The 25,560-nt window shown below is 47.2% G+C and overlaps 1 protein-coding gene across 2 annotated transcripts; it reads right to left on the reverse strand.

The window, feature by feature from the left end:
- Positions 1-1,124: 1,124 nt before the first annotated feature.
- Bcl2l14 (BCL2 like 14) lies at positions 1,125-24,442 on the reverse strand. 2 transcript variants are annotated; one of them, XM_055611746.1, is made up of 6 exons: positions 24,264-24,442; positions 14,479-14,930; positions 11,375-11,551; positions 8,211-8,281; positions 6,148-6,414; positions 1,125-1,527 (listed from the first exon to the last, which is right to left on the reverse strand). In XM_055611746.1, exons 2-6 carry the CDS (start codon positions 14,921-14,923, stop codon positions 1,489-1,491), a joined length of 999 nt encoding a protein of 332 aa, XP_055467721.1. In that variant the 5' UTR covers positions 14,924-14,930; positions 24,264-24,442; the 3' UTR covers positions 1,125-1,488. The 2 variants fall into 2 exon arrangements, with proteins under 2 accessions (XP_055467721.1, XP_055467712.1); XM_055611737.1 differs by having other exon boundaries at positions 8,211-8,284.
- Between the last annotated feature and the right edge of the window lie 1,118 nt (positions 24,443-25,560).

The raw sequence follows: 25,560 nt of genomic DNA on the forward strand, positions 1-25,560 counted from the left end.
TTTTTTTTTTCAAGGTTTACTATGTAGACCAGATTCTCTTGGAACTTGCAATCCTCCTGCCTCAGCCTCTCACCAGTGTTGGAAGCTACCACGTCTGTCTAAGTGGTTGGTCTCCCCACCCCCAGTCATAAAGTCAATAGCAAAAGGACAAACAGTAATTGCTTCAAGAGAGTGGGGAGCTTTTAGCTGAGCTGTGGGCTTTTAGCTCGCAGTAGGAAACACAGCAATCCCTTAACACTAACTGGATCCCAAGGACTATTCTGAGCACTTTCATGTAGGTTAACACATTTGGTCTTCATGGAAGCCCTTCCATGTTAACTTCCTACTTATTTTAATAGAAAACATTTTTGGGAGGGGAGTGTTGAGACAAAGTCTTGAACTCATTAGGTATGTCTGGTTGGCTCCAAACTTGTGGTCCTCCTACCTCAGCCTTCCTGAAAGCCAGGGCTGCAGGCAACTGTCACCGCCTGGCTTAGACAGCGCTCGTTAACAGCAGTCTTCCAATGTATTCATTTTATTAGTTATCAACCATTATGTACCTCCAGAAATGCTAACATCCCAGAGCTCAGGGTGGGGAGATGGCACTGTGGGTAAGGTGTCGGCCACAAAAGCGTGAGGACCTGTGTTTGATCCTGCGGCACCGACCTCAAGAGCTGGGTGTTGCGTCTGTAATCCTCCTGCTCTGGTAACATAGGAGGCGGAGACAGGAGAACTCAGAAGCTCACCAGCAGTCTAGCCAGGGGTAAGAAGCAACGCCCAGGAGACCCTGCTTCAACCAAGGTGGAAGCTGAGGTTGACCCTTGACCTCTGTATGTATGCTGTGGGACCTATGTTTCCCCAGTCTCAATTCCAAAGACCTGGTGGAGTGCAGGGAATGTCACACGGAGAAATCGGGAGGTGTTGGGATTATGGTTTTGTACCAAATGGAAGTTTGTCAAACTGCCAGAGTACTTTTTGAGAGAATGTGTCAGCAAGACTTAACCCAAACCAGAGCTAACGGTAAACTCGAGTTTCCCTCTCTGACACAAATAGAGACATCTTTCTGAAGGTACACTCGAGATGATGCCATTGTCAGTATATCCAAATGTAGTCTGAGGAACAGAACAGTACTGGAGACTAAAGAGTAAGCACACACAAGTTTATGGTTTCGCCTCCATGAGATCGACAGACACCTACCAAACACTTCCCCTAACGGAGCCAACAGGATGGTTTTCCTTCCGATCACTTATCTTTATGGACTCCCTCATACATTCAGCAGAGGACTCAAACAACCTCAGTGCAAACAAAGTCCATGCTGCTGAGTCCTGCGAGCTGGAGAGAGCAAGGCCCCTCCTGAGGCCTCCTGAGTCAAAAGATGGATGGCTCTAGAAATTTCGGGCTCCGTCTGCTGCGTATGTTTTCATTTTCTCCTGAAGTCTATGCTGAGCGCAGTGGGCAGAGGGCCACTGGTGGACAAGGAACATTCCAGATGACAGCTCTTTGGATATTTCAGTCTACTTCTTCATGTGATACCCCGAGTATTTTCTCCTAGAGGAGGGAGGGAGAGAAGAGCCTCAAAATTCCAGGTTTGATTCACTGTGGAAGTAAAAACACAGGTTGGGAGACCAGGCTGAGCTGGGGGAAGTGTGGGAAGGTGGGTTGGCGTCCTTGCGGTGCCTGCAGAGATAGCATGAGCCAGAGCCTTCTGTTATACATCTGGGCCTAACAGGCTGGTCTACAAAATATGCAAAGGCTCTGTGACCCTTTTCAAGATTCCCAAAAGCACATAAAAAGGGGTTGATGACAATGGAGGCTGGAAACTTCATTTGTAGGAACCAGAAGGCTGCAGGGCTCGGATGGCTATGTGAACACACTCCTCACACAGCAAAGAAGAAGCTTTGAGTGTGACTGGTCTCTCCTCTCGACTCTTGTGTTAAACACTTAGCCCTAGCAGGTGGCACTGTTTTGGAAGGTTGAGGAACCTCTGAGGTGGACCTTGATGTTTTATAGTCTTGCTCTGCTTTCTGTTTGCTTTCTGCTTTCTGTTCACCCAAGATGTCTCAGAGTCACTCTGTCACCACCATGGAGCTACCTTCCACTCCATGGCTCTAGGTCCCCTTCAAACCATGAGACAAAATCACCCCACCCTCCCATAGGTCACTTCCTTCTCAGCACTGAGAGAAGTAACTAACGAGGCAGGATTTGGAGATGGAGTTGCCTCTCCTGTGACTGATCAAGTCTTTACAGTACAAGCACTGGCTCAATATCCTTGATGTCTGTAAAGTGACAGGAGCCATATACACACCATGCCAGGAAAACTGTAGAGTGGGGAAGGTTCGTTAGCAGACCCAGGAAGCCTGCAATCTGGAGACAAGAGCCTCCTTCCTCCCGACTCCTTTCCCCTCTTCCTCCTGGTTCTCCTCCCTTTCCTACTCCCTCCTCCTCCTCTCTCCCTTCTTTCCTTCTTTCATTTGGAGGCAGAGTCTCACTCTGTAGCCCAGGCTAGCCTCGATCTCACAGCTATCATCTTATCCAACCCCCAGAAAGCTGGATTACTCGTGTATTACCATGACCAGCTCACACTTTCCTAAGTGGTATCAATTCATGGTTGTTTATAAACATCCCTTTATCAGTATCTCTTAGTTTGGTGATGCTTTTCTGGCACTTTGGCGAAGCCGATCCTCTCGTGTCATTTCCTTCTCTCCCTCCTAAACAACCTTCCCCAGATTAAGCCTAACTAAGGCCAAGAATTGAGATTAAGGTTTATCACAGTCTGGATAGGCAAGTTTGCATGGAAAGTGTAGAGAACGGGGTTGGCAGATGTAGCTCATGTGGAGACCGCTTGCCTAGCATGCACAAGGCCTTTGGGTTTCACCCCCAGAACAGGTGGAAAAAGAAGGAAGTACCTAAACTCCAGCACTTAGGAGGCAGAGGCAGGAAGTCCAGGAATTCAAGGATAGTGTTAGCTACATAAGACCCTGTCTCAAAAACAAAATTGAAAAATGTAAAAATAATAAAGGAAGAGATTAAAACAAACAAACAAAAACAGGTACTGGGAGCTCCACCTTAGCAGTAGCATGTTTGTATTATTACGTGTGAGGCCCCAGAATCAACCCCTAGAAACATACACACAGACACACAAAGACACAGACATACACACAAAGACACATACAGAAACACATACACATGCATACACACAGACACATACACAACCACAGATACGCACATACACACAGACACTCAGACAGAAAGACACACATGCATATACAGACGCACAGACACATGCATAATCACAGACACACAAAAATACACTCAGAGACATACACTGACACTGACACATGCATACACACAGACACACAAAGACATGCACACACGTACAGTCACAGACACATGATCAGAGACACGTGTGCATGCACACGCTCACACACACACACACACCCTTCAGCAGTTGCATCAGCTTCTAACCTTTAACCCCTACAAATGCCTTCCGAAGGACTCATCTACTTCCTCTGACTGAATCTGCTTTTCTCTCTACACAAGCTAATTTCAATAGTTAAAATGAAGCTGGTGCACACCTGTAATCCTGGCACTCACGGAGGCAGAGGCAGGTGAACCTCTGAGTTCGAGGCCAGCTTGGTCTACAAAATGAGTCCAGGACAGCCAAGGCTGCACAGAGAAACCCTGTCTCAAAAAAAAAAAAAAGTTAAAATGCTTACATTCACTTTTCCTTCTTCTTTTGTCTGGTTACTGGAATTAGATCCTTTTTTTATATTTACTGAAATATAATTATACCATAAAATTCTCCCTGCTAAAGTACATAATTACTGGCTTTTAGAATTCAGAGTTATTCAGCCATCACCGCTGACCCTAAAGCCCTTCATCACCCCCAAAAAGAACCCCTGCCTATAGGTGGTCAGCTCCAGCCCCCCAGCTAATGTGCTTTCTGCTACCACAAATTTGCTTAGTTTGGACATTTGATATAAAGCAGTTGTTTCTGCTTTATCGCTATTATGAACAACTAATACTGCCATAAATATCAATGTACATGTTTTGGGTGAAAATATGTTTTCAGTTTTTGAGTGGTGGAAACTATTTCACTTTTTTGTGGTGCTGGGAATCAAACCCACTGCCTTCGAACTGCTAAGGACTCACTCCACCACTAGCCTACACGCCCAGCTCCTGGCGACCCCACTTAACATTTTGCTAACATTGGTGAGGGCTGTCAGGTTGTTCTCCAAGGGGCTTTCTGGTTCTGCTGTCTAACCAGTGGTGTAAGGAAGGAGACCCAGTCCCCACTGCCTCACAGATAGCCCTTGCCGAGAGCATGCCAGAGGTTAGAGTTCTTCTTCGGCTTTTTGAGTTATGTCTGCTCACTGTTGAAATGGGCACACAAGTCTTTGCTTTTACTTATTGGCTATTTATATAGCCTCCCGAGAGAAACAGTGCACAAATCTATTGCCCATTTAAAAAAAATTAAATTACTTCTTTTTAAATCATGGAATTGTAAGAGTTCATTACATCTTCTGGGTGTAAATCATTTATTTCAGTATATGACTTGAAAAAATGTCCCCCATTCTGCAGGCCTGCCTCCCGTCACAATTTATGGTCTTTATCAATTTGTTTGTTTGTTTGTTTTACTTTGCTCTTTATTTCTTTCCCTCCTCCCTTCCTTCCCTTTCTCTTTCTCCTTCCTCCAATCTCTATTTTCTTCTCCATTCCCTATCCTTGTTTCCTCCTCTTCCTCTCCTATTGTCCCCCCCCCCACCTCCCCCCCCATCTATACGGGGATTCCTTACACATGCCAAACACACACGGTCCCACTCTTGTCATTCCCCTTCTCGCCCCCCCACCCCACCTCCCAGTGGTCAGGAAAGGAAGGCAGCAGCAGAGGGGGTCCATGGGGTCTTGAGAAGATGAAAGTGTTGCAGGATCTACCCTCCTTTTTAGGTCAGGCAACTTGGGTTTGGAGGCGGTTAGCGTACCCCACAGTTCTCATACCTGCTGTAAAGGTGGGAAACAGAAGGAGTAGAAGGCTGGATGAACCTGGATGCCACTGAGGACAATGGTGGGCTTTTCAGCTCAGTGGGAAATGAGTCTGCAACTTCCCTGGGAGACCCAGGAGACCAGCCTACGAGGAAAACCCAGAGACACTCTGGCCATACAAAGGTCGACTCAAGCATTCTGCTGGCTCCTGGAGCATTCTTGTGGAGAGAAGCCCAAGGATAACGAGTGAGGACCCTTCCTCCTTAGACTAACCTTGACTAGTCTGGAATTGAAGTTCTGTAGAGACCATCTTTTCCAAGTTGGCCTTACATCAGTCTTGAAAATGGAAGTTTGTAGGGAATCTCAGAGGACAGAGCTTAAAGATGGAGGGCTGAGACTGAGGTTCAGGGGGAAGGATGCTATTGTGATTGCTGTCAGCTCATCAAAAACAGATGCAAGCTCATCTCTTTGTTTTTCAGTTTGTACCGTTGTGTCCCTATTGAGGACTAAGCCATGACAGAATACCGTGAGGCCAAATCCATCCTGTAGCATAGAGGAGTATGGGCCAGTGTGCCCTGCCCCTGTCTGACCAGCAGCATTTTGTTGCTGCAGAATTTGTGAAAAAAGAAACAGCATCCATTGAAACATTTTGTCTCACCAGCTCCTTATTTCCTGCTTCCTCTGACCCTTTGCCCCCCTCCTCCGTCATATCATACTTTGGGAGCTCAGTAAATATTTGTGGATGAAGAAGATCATTGCTAAAAGTATGTTCAGTTGATGGGACTTATCCCTTGCCACTCAAGTGTGAGAACGGCCTCACAGATGTGTTCCCTCTGTCTTACAAACCTTATCACCCATACCTTATAATACCTTATAAGAGAAGGGTGTGTGTGTGTGTGTGTGTGTGTGTGTGTGTGTGTGTGTGTGTGTACAGTCCAGGCTGGTCCCAAACTCAAACTCTTCCTGCCTGGGCTTCCCAAGTGCAGATATGTGCCACAGTGCCCTGCTGAAAGGAATCATTTTCTTTTCTTTTTCTTTTTCTTTCTTTCTTCCTTTCTTTTTTTTTTTTTTTTTTTGAGGCAGGGTTTCTCTGTGTAACAGTCCTGGCCGCCCGGGAACTTGCTTTGCAGACCGGGCTAGCCACCACACCAGGCTGGACTCATTTTCTCCATGGGCTGCACTTACCCATCCGCCGTTCCGCTGGACCCAGGGGGAGAAGTACTCTTTTAGGTACTTGGTCCCGAAGCCCAGCATCCTGTTCATGGGGTGGTTGTCGATGGCTGTGAGCTTGGCTATGGCATCTATCGCAAGGGCAGCCTTGAAGCCCTGAGCCTTGACCTCTGATTCTCCTCTGGTGTCCACATCCTTCAGGAACAGGTCTGTGATGGTTTTGAACACTGAGTAGGACAGCCCTTCCTGGAAGCTGCTCATCAAAGCCTTGTCTTTCTTTATCTGTGTACGAGAGGAGAAACAATCAGGAGGCAGGTAGAGGGGCACTCTTGTACTCCAGAGCACCAGTAGGAAGACCCTGGATTGCAGTGTCAGCCATGGTACAGCACCCCATAGAGCCAAGAGGAGGTGGGTACCTACTCTGCGAATCCCTTTCATTGGTACAAATAAGGCCCAAACTGAAAATTTTATTCAATACTCAAGTTACTTCCGGAGCACCAAGGATGGGCAGGTGTCATAGGTGACTGGGACTCGGGTTCCTAACCACGGGGCCCGCAGTCCAGTGGGAATGGCATAGTAGTGCTGTGTGCTGTTCGAGAGAGGCAAGGTGATGGACGGACCTGAAGAATTAGGAATGCCTTCGCGTGTACACTCTGCCTTACCCTCTCAGTGCAACCTTGGGGACACTACTCATTTTCCCTATCTATTTATTGCAGCTCTAAACTAGCATAAGGAGAGCACAGTGTTAGACATGCAGGAGGAGATCTGGGGGCACAGAGATCTTCGGTGGAAGGAGAACACGGACTCCTGCAGGTCCTCTGATCTCCATGCGTGTTCCACGGCACATGCGTATGTATGTACACCCCACTCCACCTCCACACGAAATAAATGTACACAACAGTCCAGATTCTCTTCCCATTTTCTACCCAATTGATTTCACCTCCAACCTCTTCCTTGAACCCAGATCTCTGTTGTTCATCTCCTTCGGATTTGCTTCGCTGCTCTCTTGGTTTTGAGACAGGATCTTACTTTGTAGCTCAGGCTAGCTTGAACTCTCAAGCTACAGTGTGGGACTGAGGTATGTGCTACCATACCTAGTACCACCATATGTTATTTTTTTCCCACTGGTTCTTGGTAATTTAATGGCAAGTCTACTGATGAGGCCATTCCTTCACAAGGTGACCCCTGACCTGATGGGTGGCCACAAGTGCTAGAACGTTCACTCTCATGCTGTGGGCTGAGGGGCGCTATAAGCTTTCAGTTTCCTCTGAGCCCCACCCCACCCCTGCCAGTGACCCCAAAGCTTTGCCCCCTCTTGTCATAATCTTCTGGGCACATGTCTGGCAAGGCTGTTGGGAGAAGAGCTGCGATCATGCTGAGACTGCCATTTTATCCTGCTTTTCCCTTCTGCAGAAGCCCACACACATCGTGTCTGGCCCTGACTCCCTCCCAACTGTTCCTGACCACAAAAGGAGGCCGTATAAGCCAGATTCTGATTGACAGACCCTGGAGATATGTGATAGTCTATGGGCTCAAGACATGGAGAAAGATGCCTCTGACGGCTCCTCAGTGTCACCCGAGGACAGCTGTCTGACTCGTGAGAAGGGTGGGTCTCCACTGCCTCCCTGGGTGAATTGCTAAGAGACACTTTAAGCAGGCACCGTCCAGCAACTGGATGGGGGATTTCAGAGAGGCCCCCGGGCTTTGAGCCCCTATGAGGCCGGGCAACTGCAAACGTCCAGACTCCCCTGAGGTTCAGTTACATGGGGAAGGAGGCTGAGAAAGTCATGGAGCAAATGCCCATTCTCCAATGTCTTTTCTTACAATAACACAATTGTATTTCTAGTTTCCAGAAATTCCAAGGAGGCTGCACAAGATTTACTTATGTTTTACAAAGTGATTCATTTTTGAGACACTGCCAGCATGAAGATGCAGACTCCAAGGGAAATAAGATTTAGGACTAATTGGAAGCCAGGACTCTGGAGAGGATGAGGGTCAGACCCTGGCTCACAATTCCATTGTCCTGCCCTAGTGCGTAGGCGCAGACAGGACTCACATTGGCTCAAGGAGCTTCATACCTCTCTTCCCAACTGATCCCCTGAGAATTTCAGCAGCTCAACAATTTTGCTTATTATTTGGTCTTCTCCATCTGCTGGGGGATATAAAAAAAAAAAAATTCCAGTTATTTCTTCAAGATAGGCACAGGATAACCAATGCCTCTTTCCAGCGGTGAGGCTTGTGTCTTGGTTAGAAATGAAGAAAGAAGCAAGCATTCAAATCCTTAGCATTCAGGACTTCTACGGTCCCATCCCGTCTTCTTCACTCAGCCCCTCCTTTCCCTCCCAATTCTCATTGAGAAACGTACCTCTATATTTACTGTATGAATACTGTTGAAGACACCTATAGCTTGCCTTTTGCTACTTTGTGGGTTCTTCTTTTTCCCACCCTTTATTCCCCTGGTTTCATAACCTATCACTATGCAGGAGAGAAAGAAAAATAGAGGAGGGTGGGAGAGAGAGAGACCTTGAATCTAATTTCTTGAGCACGACTACTAACAAACCACAAACAACCCCCCGAGGGACCAGCAACCGACCACCACCCATGCCTCTTGGGGCTCTAGAAATTATATACCCCCAGAATTCCAAATGTCACACAGTCACAGAAACTACCTGCAGCTGGCAAAACCATGCCTCTGCTAGAGCACGAGGCACATCATAGTCAGCTGCTATGGACAGTCCAAAGCAGCCCCATATAACCACGCCTGGGGTTAAAATGAAACATGTTCTCATAATATTTTTTTTGAAGAAACAAAAATTCCAGAATTCTCACTACAGACATTAGTTCCAGTACACATAATCCTGCCTATGAAGATTCGTAGGAGACATTTCCCCCTTATTTGTATATATTTAATTTTTATTTTGCCACTGAGGTATAGCTACAGCCAAACTCTCACCCCACCTACTGCGGCTTAGAACCAGGGCCTCATGCTTCCTAGGCAAATACTCCACTGCTGATCACGCCTGAAGGCCTCCTTCTTTTCAGCAGAGGGTTCTTACATTAAATATAAATCCCTTTTGGGCGTGTGCCTGCGTGCGTGGCCATGTGCACGTGGAGACCAAAGGTCAACACTGGGCATCTTCCTCCATCATTTTCTCTCTTAGTTTTTGAGACAGAGGCTCCTACTGAGCTGGGCTGACTGGCTAGATGGCAACAGCGATGGCTTATGTGCGCCATCTTTGTGCTGGACGCACAGCCATATGCACAGCTTCCTATGGGAGCTGGGGATCTGAACGCAGGCTCTGGGCACAGAGAACAAACACCTTATCAGATGAAACAACATCCCAGCCTCAGAAATTCCACATCTGATCGTGTTTCTACCATTGTCAGAAAGTATGGACTCAATCTTACAGCCCAAATGTAGAATAAAATTTTTCCTGGCCTATATTAGGGGACTAATCTCATTCTTAAGCTTGTTTTATTTTCCTATATGTTTTCTTTTTATATTATTTTTAAACTTGGTTGATTTTTACGTGACTAAAATTTATACTCCATATTCCATGACTCTAAACAAGGTAGGATTACTTGGGAATGAAATGAACAAAGTCCTGAGTTCCCTAGGCTGAAATGGCCGTTGGAGTAAAAAAATGCCTTGGCATTGACTATGATGTTTTTTTTTGTTTTGTTTTGTTTTGTTTTTTTAACCCCCACAACTTGCTACTTAGTTAATATAACAGTGAACATAAACATCACTACAGAATAGAATCCAAACAGAGAATGGTCAGTTACTGAGGGACTCGAGTTTCTGAAGAGACCGGAACCCATGTGTTTGGCAAAGAAGGCCAGGGAATTAATGTAGCAAGGCCCAAGGTGTGGGGAAGAGGAGAGGAGAGAATGGAACTCACAACCCTGAGAGAAAATGGCTACGCCAATCTCCACAGTCCTGGGCACTTTCTCTGTTTCTGTCTGTCCAGGAAAGATCAGTAACTAGAGTCCTGGATCCCTCCAGCAAAGCAGGGGAGGAGTGCCTTGGCTTTAGCTTGCCTAAGGATATCACTTTCCACCTCCCAGGCACACTTGGGATAGTAATAAAGTCCCAGCTCTTTATTTTTCACAGGATTGGAGGGCTCCGCACTCAAAACCCCTGCGGCAGCTTTGGGTTTCAGATGTACAGCAGACAGTGGAAAAAGCCACAAGCCTTTCTCAGGGTCCGAGATATACCCATGCTTTTGTGGGAAGGACTTTTGCTTTGTCTTTCGCCATGCTACAGACCCAGGAGCCACTTTGTCACTATCCTTATACCCTCTTCTAGGGGATGGAGAGAAAAAGAGAGAGAGAGAGAGAGCTGAGATGAAGGTTAATGATGAAGGAAGGCAAAACCTTCTCTCTTCAACTCTTCTCTCTGAGCCCAGGGTTTCCTCAAGGATTCTAGACTCTGTAGTGGTCCCAGCCATTGCTATAGTGCAGGCAGTGACTGATGTAATCTGACCCCCCCAATTCTCACTTTTCTAGCACCTTTTGAGTCAGACCTGGTGTTGCTGGACCAAATATGAACTGTTTCTCACAGGTTCACGCTTTGAATGCCTGCCAGCTGTTGGCACTATTTGAGGAAGGTTGTACAGGTCTTAGGAGGTGGGGGCTAGCTGGGGGAAGCGGAACACCGAGGGTGGCCTGTGAATAGATCATGACTGGCCACTTTCTGTTTTCTTTGCTTCCTGGTTGACTTCAGAATAAAAAAGTGCCCTCTGCTGTATCCTGCCGCCACGTTCTTCTGCCTAAATGAATTTGGCCAAGCACCAATGGACAGAACCCTCTGAAATCATCAGCCACAATAAATATTTTTCTCCCTGAGATTGCTTCTGGCAGGCGTTGTTCTCAGAGTGGCAAGAGAAGTGAACAGCACGATGGGTGTCTGACAGTGCAGGGTGTTTCTCAGGAGTTCTGGGTTAGGACGCTCCAGTTCTATGAACGGCCATCCTAACACGATTAGAGCTCACATTTCCTCCTCTCCCTCCACGGGAGACTTTTCTTCTGACTTAGCAGGGAGCTGACATGTTGGTTCAAAATGCTCACAGCATCCCTGTGAGGGGAGGTGTTAAGGGAGAGCTCAAGGTCCCCATCATGTTGCTGTGAAGTGGGCTAAGATTTCCCATCGATAGAGCCCTTAGCTACAAACATACGTGCGTTCCCACACACCTCTTTCCGGCGCTTGCCCAACCTAACACATTCAGCAAGGTAGGCTTACCTTTCTTAGAATCGCAAGCTCTAGATTGAATGCCTTCAAACTGGAAGTGCAGAAGCTTCGGGACACTCTCTTTGAACTTGAAACCTCCTCCCTGGCTGTGGCTGTCTTCTGGTGGTGGCCAGGAGTTAACGATTTCAGCCACGCGGTTGGCAATACAAGCAGCTTTGGGGTCCACAGCTGAAACAAGAAGGAACTGTTCAGAGGGCATCCCCAGAACTGGGCTGCCGTATGGACTTCCAGTTGCCTAGGATGAAGAGGCCAGCCTAGCATGAGAGGACTATGTCCAGGAGTTTTGTGTTTGAGGCAGGGGATTCTTCAGAAGGGAATAGGAATTCCCCAACAGGCTGGCATGAGGGGGCAGTACCCAGCTGCCCTTCTACATCCTCATCTTTTCTCCCTCGCAAAGGAAAGTAGGGAGGGGGCTTAGCATTGCTTGACAGATGCTCATGGTGCGTTTAAGTATAATTATGTTTGGGGACATCCATTATCCCTTGGAGGGGTGGCCTCTCAGTTCCCAGGAGAGTATTCAACAGTTTGATACTCCTTGCTCTTATAGTCACACCCCCTTTATGTTTAATAGAAAACATTCAAGTAACAGCTATAGGCAAACAAGCCAGATGTTATGGGCCACATCTGCAATCTCAGCATGTAAGAGGCCAGGACTGCAGGCCAGCCTGGACTATAAAGCAAGACTATCTCAGAAGAATAAGTGCAAGAAGTACAACTCATCCTTCCTGGATTTGTAGTTCAGGAACTGCTATATCATGTGTTTCCAGTCAGGGGAGGAAGGTTTACATTGCATAGACCCTCTTCACTTACAGCCAGGCAGAGACAATGCAACTTTGAGTCTGCTTGGGGACAGCAGGGAAGGGTAGAGCGGGCAAGTGGGTGGTTGACTTGTTGGGTAGTGAACCTGTCATTGGTTTTCCACCAATCACTTTACTCTAGGGACTTGAAGTGGCTCTGTGTTTGGCACCAAACGGAGCAGCTGAGCTGAAACACACTGTGCCTGGAGAAGATCTGCTTATTCATTCACAAGACTTCCCGATGGGGAGTGGGTCAAGAGGTAGAGGTCAGCCTAGGCTACGTAGTAAGGGCCTGTCTCAAACAGCTAAGGAAATAAATACACAAATATATACATAAAATGAGCTGAATAATCTAGAAAGAGAGCCATCTCTGCCTTTCTCTTTCCTTCCTGCTTAAAATGAAGATATGATGTCTAGAATCCCAAGAGACATAGGACACATAATTAGACATGCATAAAACCATGCTTCGTGGTTATGTACATTGTAATATATGGTTATTTGGCCTCAGATACAAGCTGGCCGATAAACCCACCACCCTCAGAGTTTCAGCTGAACTTACTTTTATTCTTCACTTATCTCCCCTAAAAAGGGGGGAGGGTGAGGTGAGTGGTTTCTTTTGAAAACTTAGAGGGGGATGCCGAGCAATACTTCTGTTGTGTCATGATGAAGGCTGTGAAAACTTCCTGTCTTGCCTCCCTGTGGGGGCTCCCAGCTCTGATCTGCAGTAGCTGCTGGGAAGGATGGGGCAGGAGAGAAGGGCACGGCCCCTCACTCTTGGCCCAGCCTCAGCCACCCCTGGCTTTAGGGAGCACAGGCCTGGATTTGCTCTGAGAGTTAAGCAAAGCTGGGAAGTCAGTCTCTGTGTGGTCCAGGCTGTGTGTCCTGCGACAATGGCTCTCCAGGAAGTCTCGCTGCCTATTGAGTGGTGGATTCTGCATGTCCTCTGGGGCCTGGTCCTCATGGCCTGACTGAAGAAGTTTCCTTGGTCACAGAATGGTCTGGAGCCATGCACATGCAGGGCTGACTCCACTTAGAATGCTAGCAACGCTTTAAAACTGAGCCGTTGCTGCCATCTGTTGACTAAGTATGGACAGGCTTCCCAGGCCCACCAAACCTGGCAGGAGGAGCGCTGCTGGGGCGGGGGTGCCTGGGAAGATGGAAGGAGCATCTGCTGACGTAACACCCTCAGTCACAGGGTCTTGTTCAATACAGTTGTTTCTTTTTCTAACAAAGGAAGACTTAACAGTTTTTTAAAAGTGTACTTTACATTTTTTTTTTTTTTAAGAAACCCTTTCCATTTTCAAAGATTTATGTATTCTATGTATATGGGTGTTTTGTCCGCATGTACCTCTTCATGCCAGAAAAGGGCATTGGATCCCACGGGACTAGAGTTTTAGACTTCTGTGAGCTCCACATGGGTGCTGAGAATTGAACTCAGGACCTCTGCAGAAGCAGCCAGCACTGTAACTGCTGGGTCATCTCTCTAGCCCAGTAGTTTACATTTTGAAAAGTATTTTGTTTCTTTTTTGTTTTTCAAGACAGTCTTATAGTATAACCCAAAAGCTGGCCTCCAACTTGCTATGTAGCCCAGGCTAGCCTGGAACTGGCCATTCTTTTCCTTCTGTATCCTGAGGACTGCAGGTATGAGCCACTGCATAAAAAAAAACTATTTTCTCATATCTATCTGCTTACCTTCTTTCCTTCCTTCCTTCCCTCCCTTCCTCATCCGTTACTCTTCTCATGCCCCTTACCAGTTTCTCTCTCCGATCTCCTCCTTTCCCTCTTTTGTTTGTTTTTTGAGATAGGGTCTCATGTGGCCCACGCTGGTGTCCAGCCCACTATACAGTCAAGGATGGCCATGACTCCTTGAAACTCCTGCCTCCATCTTCTGAACGCTGAAATAACTGGCCCTTGGACTTGATTTTTTTTCCACCAACCATAAGAAGTAGAGGAGGGTGTGATCTCCCCAATATACAAGCTGTAAACACAGTACCCCAGGTCCCCGGAGGTGAGCTGGCCTAGAGGAAGGCAAAGTCTCAGCTCTGGATAAGAAGCCTTCTTTTATGCTCCTCTCTTTAAGCAAGCTTATTTATAGCCTCAGAGCCGGCAAACCTCGGCAGCCACCATTCCCTCCCACCTTCTTCTCTTGGGAAAAAGGGGTGTGTGTATGTGCTGGTTATGGTGGAAGACTGATGCCGTAAAAAGCCCGGGCCCATCTTCAGCAGGTCAGAGGAGGCTGACCACTCAAGCACACCCAGGAAGGAGATGTGTGTAAGCAAGAGCCCACCACAAGCCTACCTTCACTCTCCTGGTGCTGCTCCACCCTGGACAGGGATCCGGGCCAGTGCTGGTTTTGGTAGCCACCCTGCCTCTCTACCGCAAAGGGGCCCAGAGGGCCCTGAAAATGGACCTCCCTTGAGGAGCCCAGTGGGCCTTCCTCCTTCTCAGTTGTTCCGAAGAATGTTCTCCAAGAAAACTTCTTCTTGCTGAGGTTTATGTGCTTTTCACCGGAGGGAGAGCTCCTACAGGGCATCGATACCTGTGTCCATGAATCGGTTGACCATGTCCCCAATGCTTTCTGGGACACACTTTTTGTTCTGGAGAGCTTGGGGGAGAAGACGGCTGTGGTGCTCTTGAAGACATGGTGTCTGGCGTAGAAGGCCAGGATTTTGAACTCTATGCTGTTTGAGTCATCGTCCTCCAGGGGGATGTCTTCCAGGTCGTATACGCTGGTGCTGCACATGTTGGGTCTAGAATGACGAAGAGCAAAGGTGTTGTGTGTGTGGGGTTGTTTACTTTGCAGGTTAAGAGAAAGCCAGGGGAAGAACTGGAAAAGCCAGAGAACAGACTTATGGGAAACATGCTTGGAGGTTGCCGAGAATGGTACAACACAAGTATCTGACGGCAGGGCTTGTAGCACATAGCCCAGGCTGGCTCCAAACTCACTAAGTCAAAATCAGTCAGGGAAAATAAGTGAAAAGACAGTTATGGCCAGACTCTGGTGGCTTTAGCTTGCCAGGCTGGGGGGGGGGGTGTCTCTGTTTCCTCTGTGGACCCTTTCCAAGGAACCCAAGGCTGTGGAGGGGGAGAAGAATATTCTTAGTGGAGGGAGCAACTCAGGAGGTAGAAATATCTATGTGGCCTCAGCTTTTCCTGCTCCCTCTGCATCAGCTCCCCCAGCTTGGCTCTCTGGGTAAGCTGTCACTGGGTCAGAGCTCCCGTTATTTGTTTTACAAAACTGAAAGGCACCAATGGAAGAAATGGAGATATTTTCCATGTCCAGATGGGAGAGGATGTGATCGAATGCACGGCTTAGAAAGAGCACCCGGAGCCTGGAAGTGGGTGGAAGGGGTTCTAGGGTCTTGATTTCCATCCACAGAATGACACGGACATAAAGAGTGGATTCTGCTCCATTGCCCTGGTTGAAGTTGTCATAGAATTACCCCTTTGGGTTCCCTGCTAGCAAACCTTTGCCTTGGCTGAGCATCTGCTTTGCTGGGCACTATGGACTATTTTCCATTTTCATCTCAGGTTCGAGAAAGCCTGATTTCCCGATTTTTATTTCATTCAAAATTTCGTGGGTGTGTTGTCAAACAGCTTGTGTGTAGCTTTGGCTGTCCTGTACTCACTTTGTAGACCACAGTGGCCACAAAGATACGCCTGCCTCTGCCTCCCCAAGAGCTGGGATTCCAGGTGAGTGCGTAGTACAACTTGTGCTTCTTGTCTAATAGTCTTGAGTTCAAATCTTACCTACACCAATGACTAGTTTTGTGCCCCAGGGTGTAAAAGAAACTTATTCACCTGTTTTAATTGTTGCTTCTGTCTGCTAACCTAGGCCTAGTCCTGGAAGCTTCTAGCCTCCGTATAATCTAACTTAGGCCTAGAATGTTTTCAGTCTTTGAGACTTACTGCTGAATAAGCTCACCCTTTCTTGTTCATAACTAAGCTCTGGGCTGGCTGGTTCAACTCATCTGTTCTGGCTCAAATTCCTCTCCCAGCTAACTTATTCAGTCTGGCTTTTCTTTTGGCCTCTAAATTGCTCTGCTTGATCTCAAACTAATTCCAACAATGTGTTCTAATCTTCTGGCTCCTCATTCTCTGGCTTGTTCTGTCTTCACCTGTGTCTAGCTTGTTCTGTCATTCAACCTCTCTTTATAAAACTCTCTCCTCTCTCACTGTATTACCTCTTAAGTAGATTCCTTTTTCTCTGCCTTTTCATGAGAGTTGGGTGTATTCTATTCTGTCAAATCTTCTTTAATTTGTCACTGTTTCTGCCATTCAATTAGACATCACTTTCAAACATGGGTGCTTCCTTCTACAAACTAACTTTACCTTCATTGTTTGGGATTAAAGTCGTGTATCACCAGGCCTGAACCTAAGCTTCTCTTTACCTGAAGCTTTCTCTATACCAGGCTGTCCTTGAACTCAGAGTTCTGCTTGCCTCTGTCCCATGAATTAAAGGTACATTTATATTCCAGCTGGATCACTTAGAAGTTCACCTAGGAGTCCTTTGATGTGATCTCTTGCCAGAGCAGCCATGTTCTGAGTTAAAATTCCTCTACACCAGGGCAAACAGCATTATGTCTCTGACCCTGTGCTTTTTGTAGACTGTTAGAAATTATAGCAGCCATGGAGAGAGTACTGTGACTGTAGAAGGCTACATGGGAAGTCTTGGCACAATACCTTGCTCAAAGGTGGTGGCTATGAGGCTGCTAAGATAGCCCAGCAAGTAAAGTGCTGGATGCACAAGCCTCCCAACCTGAGCTTGATCCCCAGAACCATGGATGCAGAGAGAGAGATGACTCCAGAGACCTCCACATGTGGCATGTACACACGCATACACATTATACAAATAATAAATGATGTATATATAAACACGTATGTATGTATGTATGTATGTATGTATGTATGTATGTATGTATGCATATGAAATGGTAGCTATGCCAAGCATGGTAGCTTGAGGTCAACACTCAGGAGGTTGAGGCAGGAAGATTGCAGATTCAGGCAGCTACCATTTTATTCTTCTTCTCTCACATGCACAGCAAACAACGACAAGGACATGTTTAAAAGCATGTCATGGGGTAACACTGCCAACAGTGTGTACCGATCCACGCTAACAGGGTTATCACATCACTTGGTGATTTAATATCAAGGGACAATCCTTACATCTTGTGTTTGGCCATGTGGCTTGAATAGGAATGGTCCCATGGACTCGTGTTTGAATGCTTGGCCATAGGGAGTGGCTCTCCTAGGAGGTGTGGCCTCGTTGGAGGAGGTGTGTCCGAATGGAGGCTGACTTTGAGGTCTCCAAAGATCGAGCTACCTCCAGTGTGACACACAGTCTCTTTGCACGCCCTTTGGATCAAGTTGTAGAACTCTCAGCTCCTTCTCCAGTACTGTGTCTGCCTACATGCTGCCATGTTTCCCACCTGATGATAATGGACTGAACCTCTGAAACTGTGAGCCAGCTCCAATTAAATTCCTGAGTAAGATTTGCCGTGATCATGGTGTCTTTTCGTAGCAATGAAACCTGTCTTACTTGACAGCCATTTGTGGCTGGATTTTTTTACTGCTTTGTGGGTTCTTCTTCCCACTCTCTCCTCCTGGCCTGTTTTCACCCTCTATTACTAGATAGGAAAAAAAAAAAAAAAGGATAGAGAGGAGAGAGATCCTTGAATCTAATGTCTTCTTTGAGTACGACTACTAACAAACCGAAACTGGACTCCCTGAACACTCAACAACCACGGACCCACCTATTGGGGCTCTAGCATTTACATACTCTCTGAATAATTCCCAGAATTCCAAACATCACACAGTCACAGAAACTATCTGCGGCTGGTAAAACCACGCCTCCGCTATAGCAAGAGGCAAGCCATAGTCGACTGCTGCAAAGCAGCCCATATCCCCACACCTGGGATTAAAATTAGAACACATTTTTATAATGCTTCTGTGTTTTCAAAAGCAACCAAAACTCCAGAACTCTCACTACAGCCTTTGTTGATCAGAACGTTGTTGTGTGGTACGGGACTATATAACTTTCCCTGCCTCTGCCCTTGGTGGAGCCCTTGGCTGTGTTTCCTTCTCTTGCTGGCCCTGTTGGGTTTTTTTGTCCTGAAAGCCGAGGATACTGTAGTCATAAGCAAGCTACAGTGATGTTAGTGGGATCCACTGGCACATGCCTCCTTTTCTTTCCACTACCAGCCTACAGGAACAGGACTGCGCCTGTAAACTTGGATTAAAGCAGCAGGATGTGTTACAGACAGATTGGACTTAAAGACTTGTGGGGCTCATGGCCATGGTCTGACAGCTAGAAACTCATGCCATCCCTGTTTTCGCACACAGACTGAGGCTCCGGTGTCAGTGAGAGTGCTCTGTGATGCACACTTGCCTAACGCACACAGGGCCCTGGGCTCCCAGCGCCATAAGAAAACAGCAAACAGACAGACTTCCGTTCTGGCCTGAGAATGTTTTCCAGCTTCCCTACCTTGGCTTTGATGCTTGAAGAGGGGAGAGGGTTCTGGCATCTCCACAGGATGAGTGCTTCCTGTTCCTGTGTGCTATCTCTGCTCTATTTAGAAGAGACTGGAGCTGGCTCCTCTTAGGAGCAGCTTCATGACCAGGCCTGGGGCCTAGAGAGGCAAGTTCTAGTGGGAGCTGTAGGGTGGTTGGGCCAAAAGTCAGTTGAAGACTGAAGAGCAGAAGTGGCTTTCCCAGGGAATCAAAAGACAGACATGGAAAGCCCAACACCTGCTACACAGTCATATTTGTACAACTTCCCCCACGCCCACAAAGCAACCTCTGATAACTGGGTGTGAGTAAGCACTCTGGGAGCTCAGCATGAAGGGCCCAGCATCTTCCCTTCCTTTCTGTTTCTTCATATTCTGGGCCAATTCCTATGCTTTGACATTGTGCCTTAGCTGTTTTAACTGCACACTTGTTATACCTGAGGTCTAGGACTCTGGCAGAGCCACTAAGGGGCCTGGAGGATTCACTGCTTCCTGCTTTCTCATCGCTGTTCCTCCTATCAAGCGGATATGTCCAGTTTTTCCCACACAGGCTTTCTCACGGGTCACCAGTCCCTCCCACTCACCCGGCCTGTCTCTCATCTCTACCCCACATCCCTTCTTCGCCTCCCCTGCTAGCCCAGCTCCTCTGTTCTCTTCATAGCACTATCACACCTCACTTGGACCATAATGATATCACCTCCTCTCCCCAAACCAGGTTCCACCCAGTAGCCAAATAATCTCTTAAGAATGCACATACATCTTAGGGCCTGTCATAAAGGCACCAGCTGTACAAGCTTAACGACATGAGTTTGCTCCCCAGAACCCACAGAAAAGCCTGGCATGGTATACATATGTATGCTGTGACAAGATAAGAGTTAAAGACTGGAGAATCACCTGAAAGATGGCTGTCTTAGGGTTACTGCTGCTGCGATGAAACACCAAAGTGACAGCCAAAGTAACTTGGGAAGAAAATGGTTTATTTGGCTGATGCTTCCCTGTCACAGTCCACCATCAAAGAAGTCAGGACAGGAACTCAAACAGGGCAGAAGCTAATGCAGAGCCCATGGAGGGGTGCTGCTTACTCGCTTGCTCCTTGTGGCTTGTTCAGCTTTTCTTATAGAACCCAGGACTACCAGCCCATGGACGGCACCACTCAGAATAAGCTGTGCTCTCCCTCCCTACAGACTTGCCTACACCCCGTCTTATGGAGGCATTTTTCTCAGGTGAGGCTCCCTCCTCTGTGATGACGCTAGCTTACGTCAGGTTGACATAAAACCAACCAATACAATGGCCCCTGGGTCAAATGGCCTGGGGTAGGTGGGACGATGAGAGAGATCCTGCCTCAAGACAACGTGGAAGGAAAGAACACCCCAAAGTTGTTCTCTGACTCCCACACTTGTGTCCCACTGGCATGGGCACCCCACCCTCACCCCCAGAGTATGACTTAAAGCCTGAATCATAGTAATAGCTCCTGGACTCAATGACCAGATCTGTAGATCTCTTAAAAGCACTATTGCTCTTGCAGAGGACCTGGGTTCCACATGGTGGTTCTCAGCCATTTGTAATTCCAGTTCCCGGGGATCGGATGCTCTCTACTGGCCCCTATGGACTCCTGTTTATATATGGTGAACATAAACTTATAACCTCACACACATGCCCATGAGGAAAAAAGTTTTAATATATTTTAATCTGACCAAGCCTCTAGATATAACACCAGTTTACAGTAAATGTAGGAGTAAGAGGAAAAACCTAATGATCATAAAGAAGCAGCGATTTAAGTTCAGGATGTAGTCAATGCTGCAAGATAAATGCAGATGTGGGGTACAAGCCTATAATCCCATCTCCTCAGGAGGCTGAGTCAGGAGAATTGCAAGTTTAGGTCAAGTAGGGTCACAAGGCAAGACTCTATCTCAAAAAGAAGGAATGAGGCAATGAGCCATTTTTAATAACAGCTGGAGATCACACACACACACACACACACACACACACACACACACACACACACACCGGTAAAGGAGAGCGTTACAGATTAAGACACGTGCAATAAGTGACCCTCCTTTAGAGCTGAGTTCAAATACATCGACCGTATAGAGATGCAGACGTTGTAAGGCAGTGAGGGGGGTCTGCATATGTGTGCTTCGCATGGCATGGAGTTGTATCTCTAAGTGTGTTTGCTGCAAATACAGTAACAGTTTACGCAGTGTAAAGGTAGCAAATCTTTCTTGTCACCTGACTGGATTGGGAGCCACCTAGGAGCCACCTTTCTAGAGAGGTTTATCCAAGGAGGGGAAACCCATCCGTAGTGTGGGCGGTACCATGTCATGGGCTGGGGTCCTGGACTGAAGAGAAGAGAGTGAGCTAACACTGCCATCCATCTCTCTCTGCTTCATGGCAGGAGACAGTGTGACCAGCCATTGGAAGCTCCTGCCACCGCAGCCGCAGCCTCTCACTGCCAGGCTTAGGTGTGAGCCAAACAAAACAAAACAAAAAAACACAACAAACAACAACCAAAATCCCCCCCCCCAAAAAAAAATCCACCCTTCCTTCCTCAAGTTGCTTCTGTCAAGTAATTTGGTAGGGTAACCAGAAGAGCAACGGATACAGAGGTGAAGCATGGAGCTTCGCCCAGCCCTCCAGCACCTAGAATAGTGCCTGACAGCTTGCAGGTGGATAAGAAGTAAGAGTGGATGGACAGATGGATGAATGAATGATAAGACTTCCAGATGACATATGAGGCATCTGGTGAAATAGGAGTTTTGACAGTTTATCTGATAAATTACGAATAAATGTTACTAGATCTATGTCCCAAATATTACAAATTGAACTAAAATACAACGAGTTTGTCTGAAGTTCAATTGTCTGAAGTTCAAACGTAACTGGGGGTCTTGTATTTGCTAAATCTGCCAGCCCTGTGAGTGAAAGCTGCTCCTGAGAAGTCCTGAGACCTAATGAATAAAGAAAGGGCTAGGACTGAGGCTACAGAAGCAAGCAAAGGAAAGAGCCAGCAAGTGTGCCTCCGTGGGGCCTTCAGTCACAGCGAGCCAGAGAGACTGAGCTCAGATTTCTCAAGGAAGGGCTCTGGAAGCTCCTTTTTAAATTGGGCAGTTTGGATCAGGTGTGGTGGGGCAGAGGCAGGGGCAGGTGGATCTCTGAGAGTTCGAGGACAGTTTGGTCTCACAGAGAGACCCTGTCTAAAACTATAAACAAGCAAACCGGGCAGCTTAGGACAGGCAGTGGGCAGGACACTTTTGTCCCGTAAGCGCTTCTTCTGAGGACAAGTACGTCTCAGTGCGACCCGGAGTACGGGTGTAGGCTTCCAAACTGCAGCTGTGCATGTGTGCTGCTAGGGAGAGGAAGGATCTGGCTTCCTGAGAGACAGGTTCCTAAATGGCTGACTCAGGAGCCATGTCAGATGTGGGGGAAACCACTGAGCTGAAGAGGGAGCCCAACATCCTTCCACTTTTTGAGTTGTTGGATAGACAGGACCTGGACACTCGGATCAACCAACAGAGAGGTGAAAGCACAACAAAGGTGATGGTCAGGGCACGTGGCTGCAGACAGACAGATGGATGACAGAGTTCTGTGGCAGGAGCTCAGAACGCATGCAGAGCATGTGGGGACAGAAATAGGTGATGCTGGGTGTTGTCACCAGCTGTGTGTGGTCATGCACGTCTGTAATCCCAGCACTCAGAGGCTGAGGCAGGAGGATAGGCAGTGTGAGGCCAGCCTGGACTGTAAAGGAGGTAAAATTTTGAGAGAGTGTGTGAATATGATCAGAATACACTGTATAAATGAAGGTTTTTATTTTAAGGTTTGAAAAGGTGTAGGTTTTTCTTTACAATAAACCTTAAGGGAGAGCTACCGCAAAGCTGAAAGCTTGGTCTTATTTTGAAGCGCCAAGATAATTTATCACATTTGATGCTGTCTGTTCTCAGGGATTCCTAATGACCGGGCTACTTAGTAGAATAGTGGTTCTCAACCTGTGGGTCACAACCCCTTCAGAGGGCGAACGACCCTTTCACAAGGGTCTCCTGAGACCATAGAAAAACACAGAGATTTACGTTCTGATTCTTAACAGTAGCAAAATTGCAGCTATGAAGTAACAATGAAAATAATTTTATGGTTGGGTAGTCACAATATGAGAAACTGCATGAAAGGATCAAAGCATTAGGAAGGTTGAGGCCTGCTGAAATAGAAGGTGCCCCAATTTGTGGATCACAGAAATATAAATGGTAAATTTTGTGTCTGTGTAAGTCTCAAGGGATACTTCAGAGGTCTCACGATACCTCCGGGATTCAGGGACCCACCATCCCTCTCACCCCACAACTATGGCTTTCTTGTGGTCACAGCCCACACCCTCAAAGGCAAATGCAGCAGCCTCTTTTCCCTTCCGGAGGGTGTCTCCGAGAGCATCCTCTAAAAGGCAGTTGTCTGGGGTGAAGACAAGACCGCAGGAGCCACCCTGACCCTGCTGAGGGGCAGTCACACAGAAGTTTTGTAGTCTGTGGACTCCAAGTCTGTGATGGTGAGGTGAGATTTCACTTCCTGTGCGAGGCAGGTGGGTGAGCATTTGGAGAAGGCAGCAAGGACATCTCACAGTTCTTGAGAGGCCGCCACAGTCTAGGGTCTGGGCTCGGCTGCAGTTGGGCCTCACTTGGCTTGCCTTGGGGGTAAGAGCCACAGAGTGTAATTCTGTACTAACACCCTCCTCTCAGGGAGGTCCCTCATCTCGGCCACAAGCTCGAAAGCTCAGTTATGCCTGGTCAAGCTCAGTTATGCTTTAAGCTGCAACATCCTGGGTCCCTTTTGCTAGGTGGACTTTGTCTACCTGTTTCCCTCCCCATTGTCTCCAGACCTCTGTGTGTCTCTGGTCTCTGTGCCCTCCCTATCATCTCCAAGAGTAAGACATATTTTTCAGTTCTGAAGGAGAGATGAAGAATGAGATGAAAAGTCTTAATTTCTCACAACAGGAGCTGAACACAGAGGCAAAGCCTGTGGGTCACACAGAAGGATGAAAGTTGTATTTACGTGGGGAGAGGCTGCGATGAGAAAGAGCCCAGTCAGCCATGAATTCTTTACCATCCGAACACCTCTGTAGAAAGTGAAATAGAGAGAGAAGGCTTCTGCTGGGTGTGATGGTCCACGCCTTTAATCCCAGCACTGCTGGAGGCAGAGGCAGGTGGTTCGACGCTAGCCTGGTCTACAAAGAAAGCTCCAGGACAGCCAGGACTACATAGAGAGACCCTGTCTCAAAAAACAAACAGAGAGGAGACAGAGGAAAGGGGGAGGGGAGGGTAAGGGGTTAAAAAGGAAGAGAGGAAGGAGAGAACAGGAGGGGGAAGAGGTGGGAGAGGGACAGAGTCAGGGAGAGGGAGACGTTCATAACCTGTTTTACCCTCTTCTGGAAACCAGAATGAACTAGCTTCCCAGTGTCGCCTTGCATTCCAAGGCTCACATGGTAAGAACATCTGTTAGCAGGGGCCCATAGTTTCTGAGTTAGATGGCCTCCTTTGGCCAATGCAAACTGGATGCGAGCTCCAGAGGGATTAGAGACAGAGACTCACGTCCCCTTGTTACCTGGTCTGCAGGCTGTCAGCCAGTCTCCTCTGGCCTCAGGTCAGGTGTCAGGTGGCTATGTGCACACTTGTGTCTCTGAACAGGCAACTGAGAGGAAACCTTCGGCAGTTCTTGGCCTCTCTGGACACAGCTAGAAGCTGCCAGGAGCGCAGGCTTCTCAGGTTTGGGACCAGGACTGAGTAGAGAGGCTTAAGAAAGGAAGCCACTTCCTCATTAAGCTCCGCCTCCAGCTCTTTAAATGAAGGAGAGGCTGCCCTTTGCTCGAGTAATTTGACTCAAAAAGCACTTAGATATCCTTCACCAAACACTTTCATTGCCCTGGGCACAAATAGGTGGACCTGACTTGATGGTTCCAGGCTTGGAGTTTTATCAGCTCAGCCGGTGTTTACTGACCAGCTAATCTGTTCTGGGCACACATTTAATCTTTGAAAAAGACCCATTGCTTAGATTCCTTATGAGTGGTTCGCTGTTACGCAGGGACATTTTCATACCAGCAAATGCAGTATGTTGGGAAAGCCCTTTCTCTTCAGCATCCCCCCTCCCCCTTAGTCCCTGTTCTTCCTCCGGACAGTTTTACTTCTTCTTTCATGTCTCATGTACTTGGCTATGGTTTTTACACCTTCTGCATTTCTCTGTCCATTCCTCTGTTGCGGCACACCTAGGTTGGTGCCAACTCTTAGCTACTGTGAGCCGTGCTGTGATAGGCATCAACTGGCCAGTGACTGGGTGTGGGAGAGCCCTTCGGGTAGATGCTAGGAGAGGTAGATGCAGTTGAGTCACCTGCTTGATCTAGTTTAGCCTTTGGAGAGCCCTCCATGCTGACTTCCATAATGACATTGCTATCAGCAGAGCACAAGAATTCCGTTTTCTCCATATAACTAGCCAGCATTTGTTATCTGTTGTTTTTTTTAAACAAATTGGGGAGGGGGTTGTTTACTTTTATTTTAGATGTAGGGGTGTTACTTGGTTTCCTAATGACTGTCATTCTGACTGGAGTGAGACAATTTAATTTTAATTTGTGTTTCACTGATGCTAGTGAGGTTGAGCTTTTTCATATGTTTTTTGGCCGTTTGCATTGAATCTCTTGAAAATTATTGATTTGGTTAGTCTACTTATTGTGGTATATAATTTCTTGTACTATCTGTACATATACATATATATTCTAGATATGAATTCTCTTTATTGCTGACAAAGATTTTCTCACTGTCTGTCTGCCCACTGTATTAACTGTTTCCGTTGCTGTACAGAAGCTTTTCGATGTTAATTATTGACATTATTCTCTGTTCCAAAAGGCCTT

Source organism: Psammomys obesus, unplaced genomic scaffold (genome assembly GCF_907164565.1).
Source record: "Psammomys obesus unplaced genomic scaffold, mPsaObe1.curated_primary_1811, whole genome shotgun sequence".
Taxonomy (NCBI): Eukaryota; Metazoa; Chordata; class Mammalia; order Rodentia; family Muridae; genus Psammomys; species Psammomys obesus.

Bases quoted from the DNA above. Each gene is read 5' to 3' on its own strand.
- Bcl2l14 (XM_055611737.1), bottom strand. From the start codon at position 14,923: ATGTGCAGCACCAGCGTATACGACCTGGAAGACATCCCCCTGGAGGAC. The intron at 8,285-11,374 runs GTAAGCCTACCT...TATATCCCCCAG, and splicing joins AGCTTGCGATTCTAAGAAAG to CAGATGGAGAAGACCAAATA. The intron at 1,528-6,147 runs GTAAGTGCAGCC...TCCCTCCTCTAG, and splicing joins TCCAGCGGAACGGCGGATGG to GAGAAAATACTCGGGGTATC.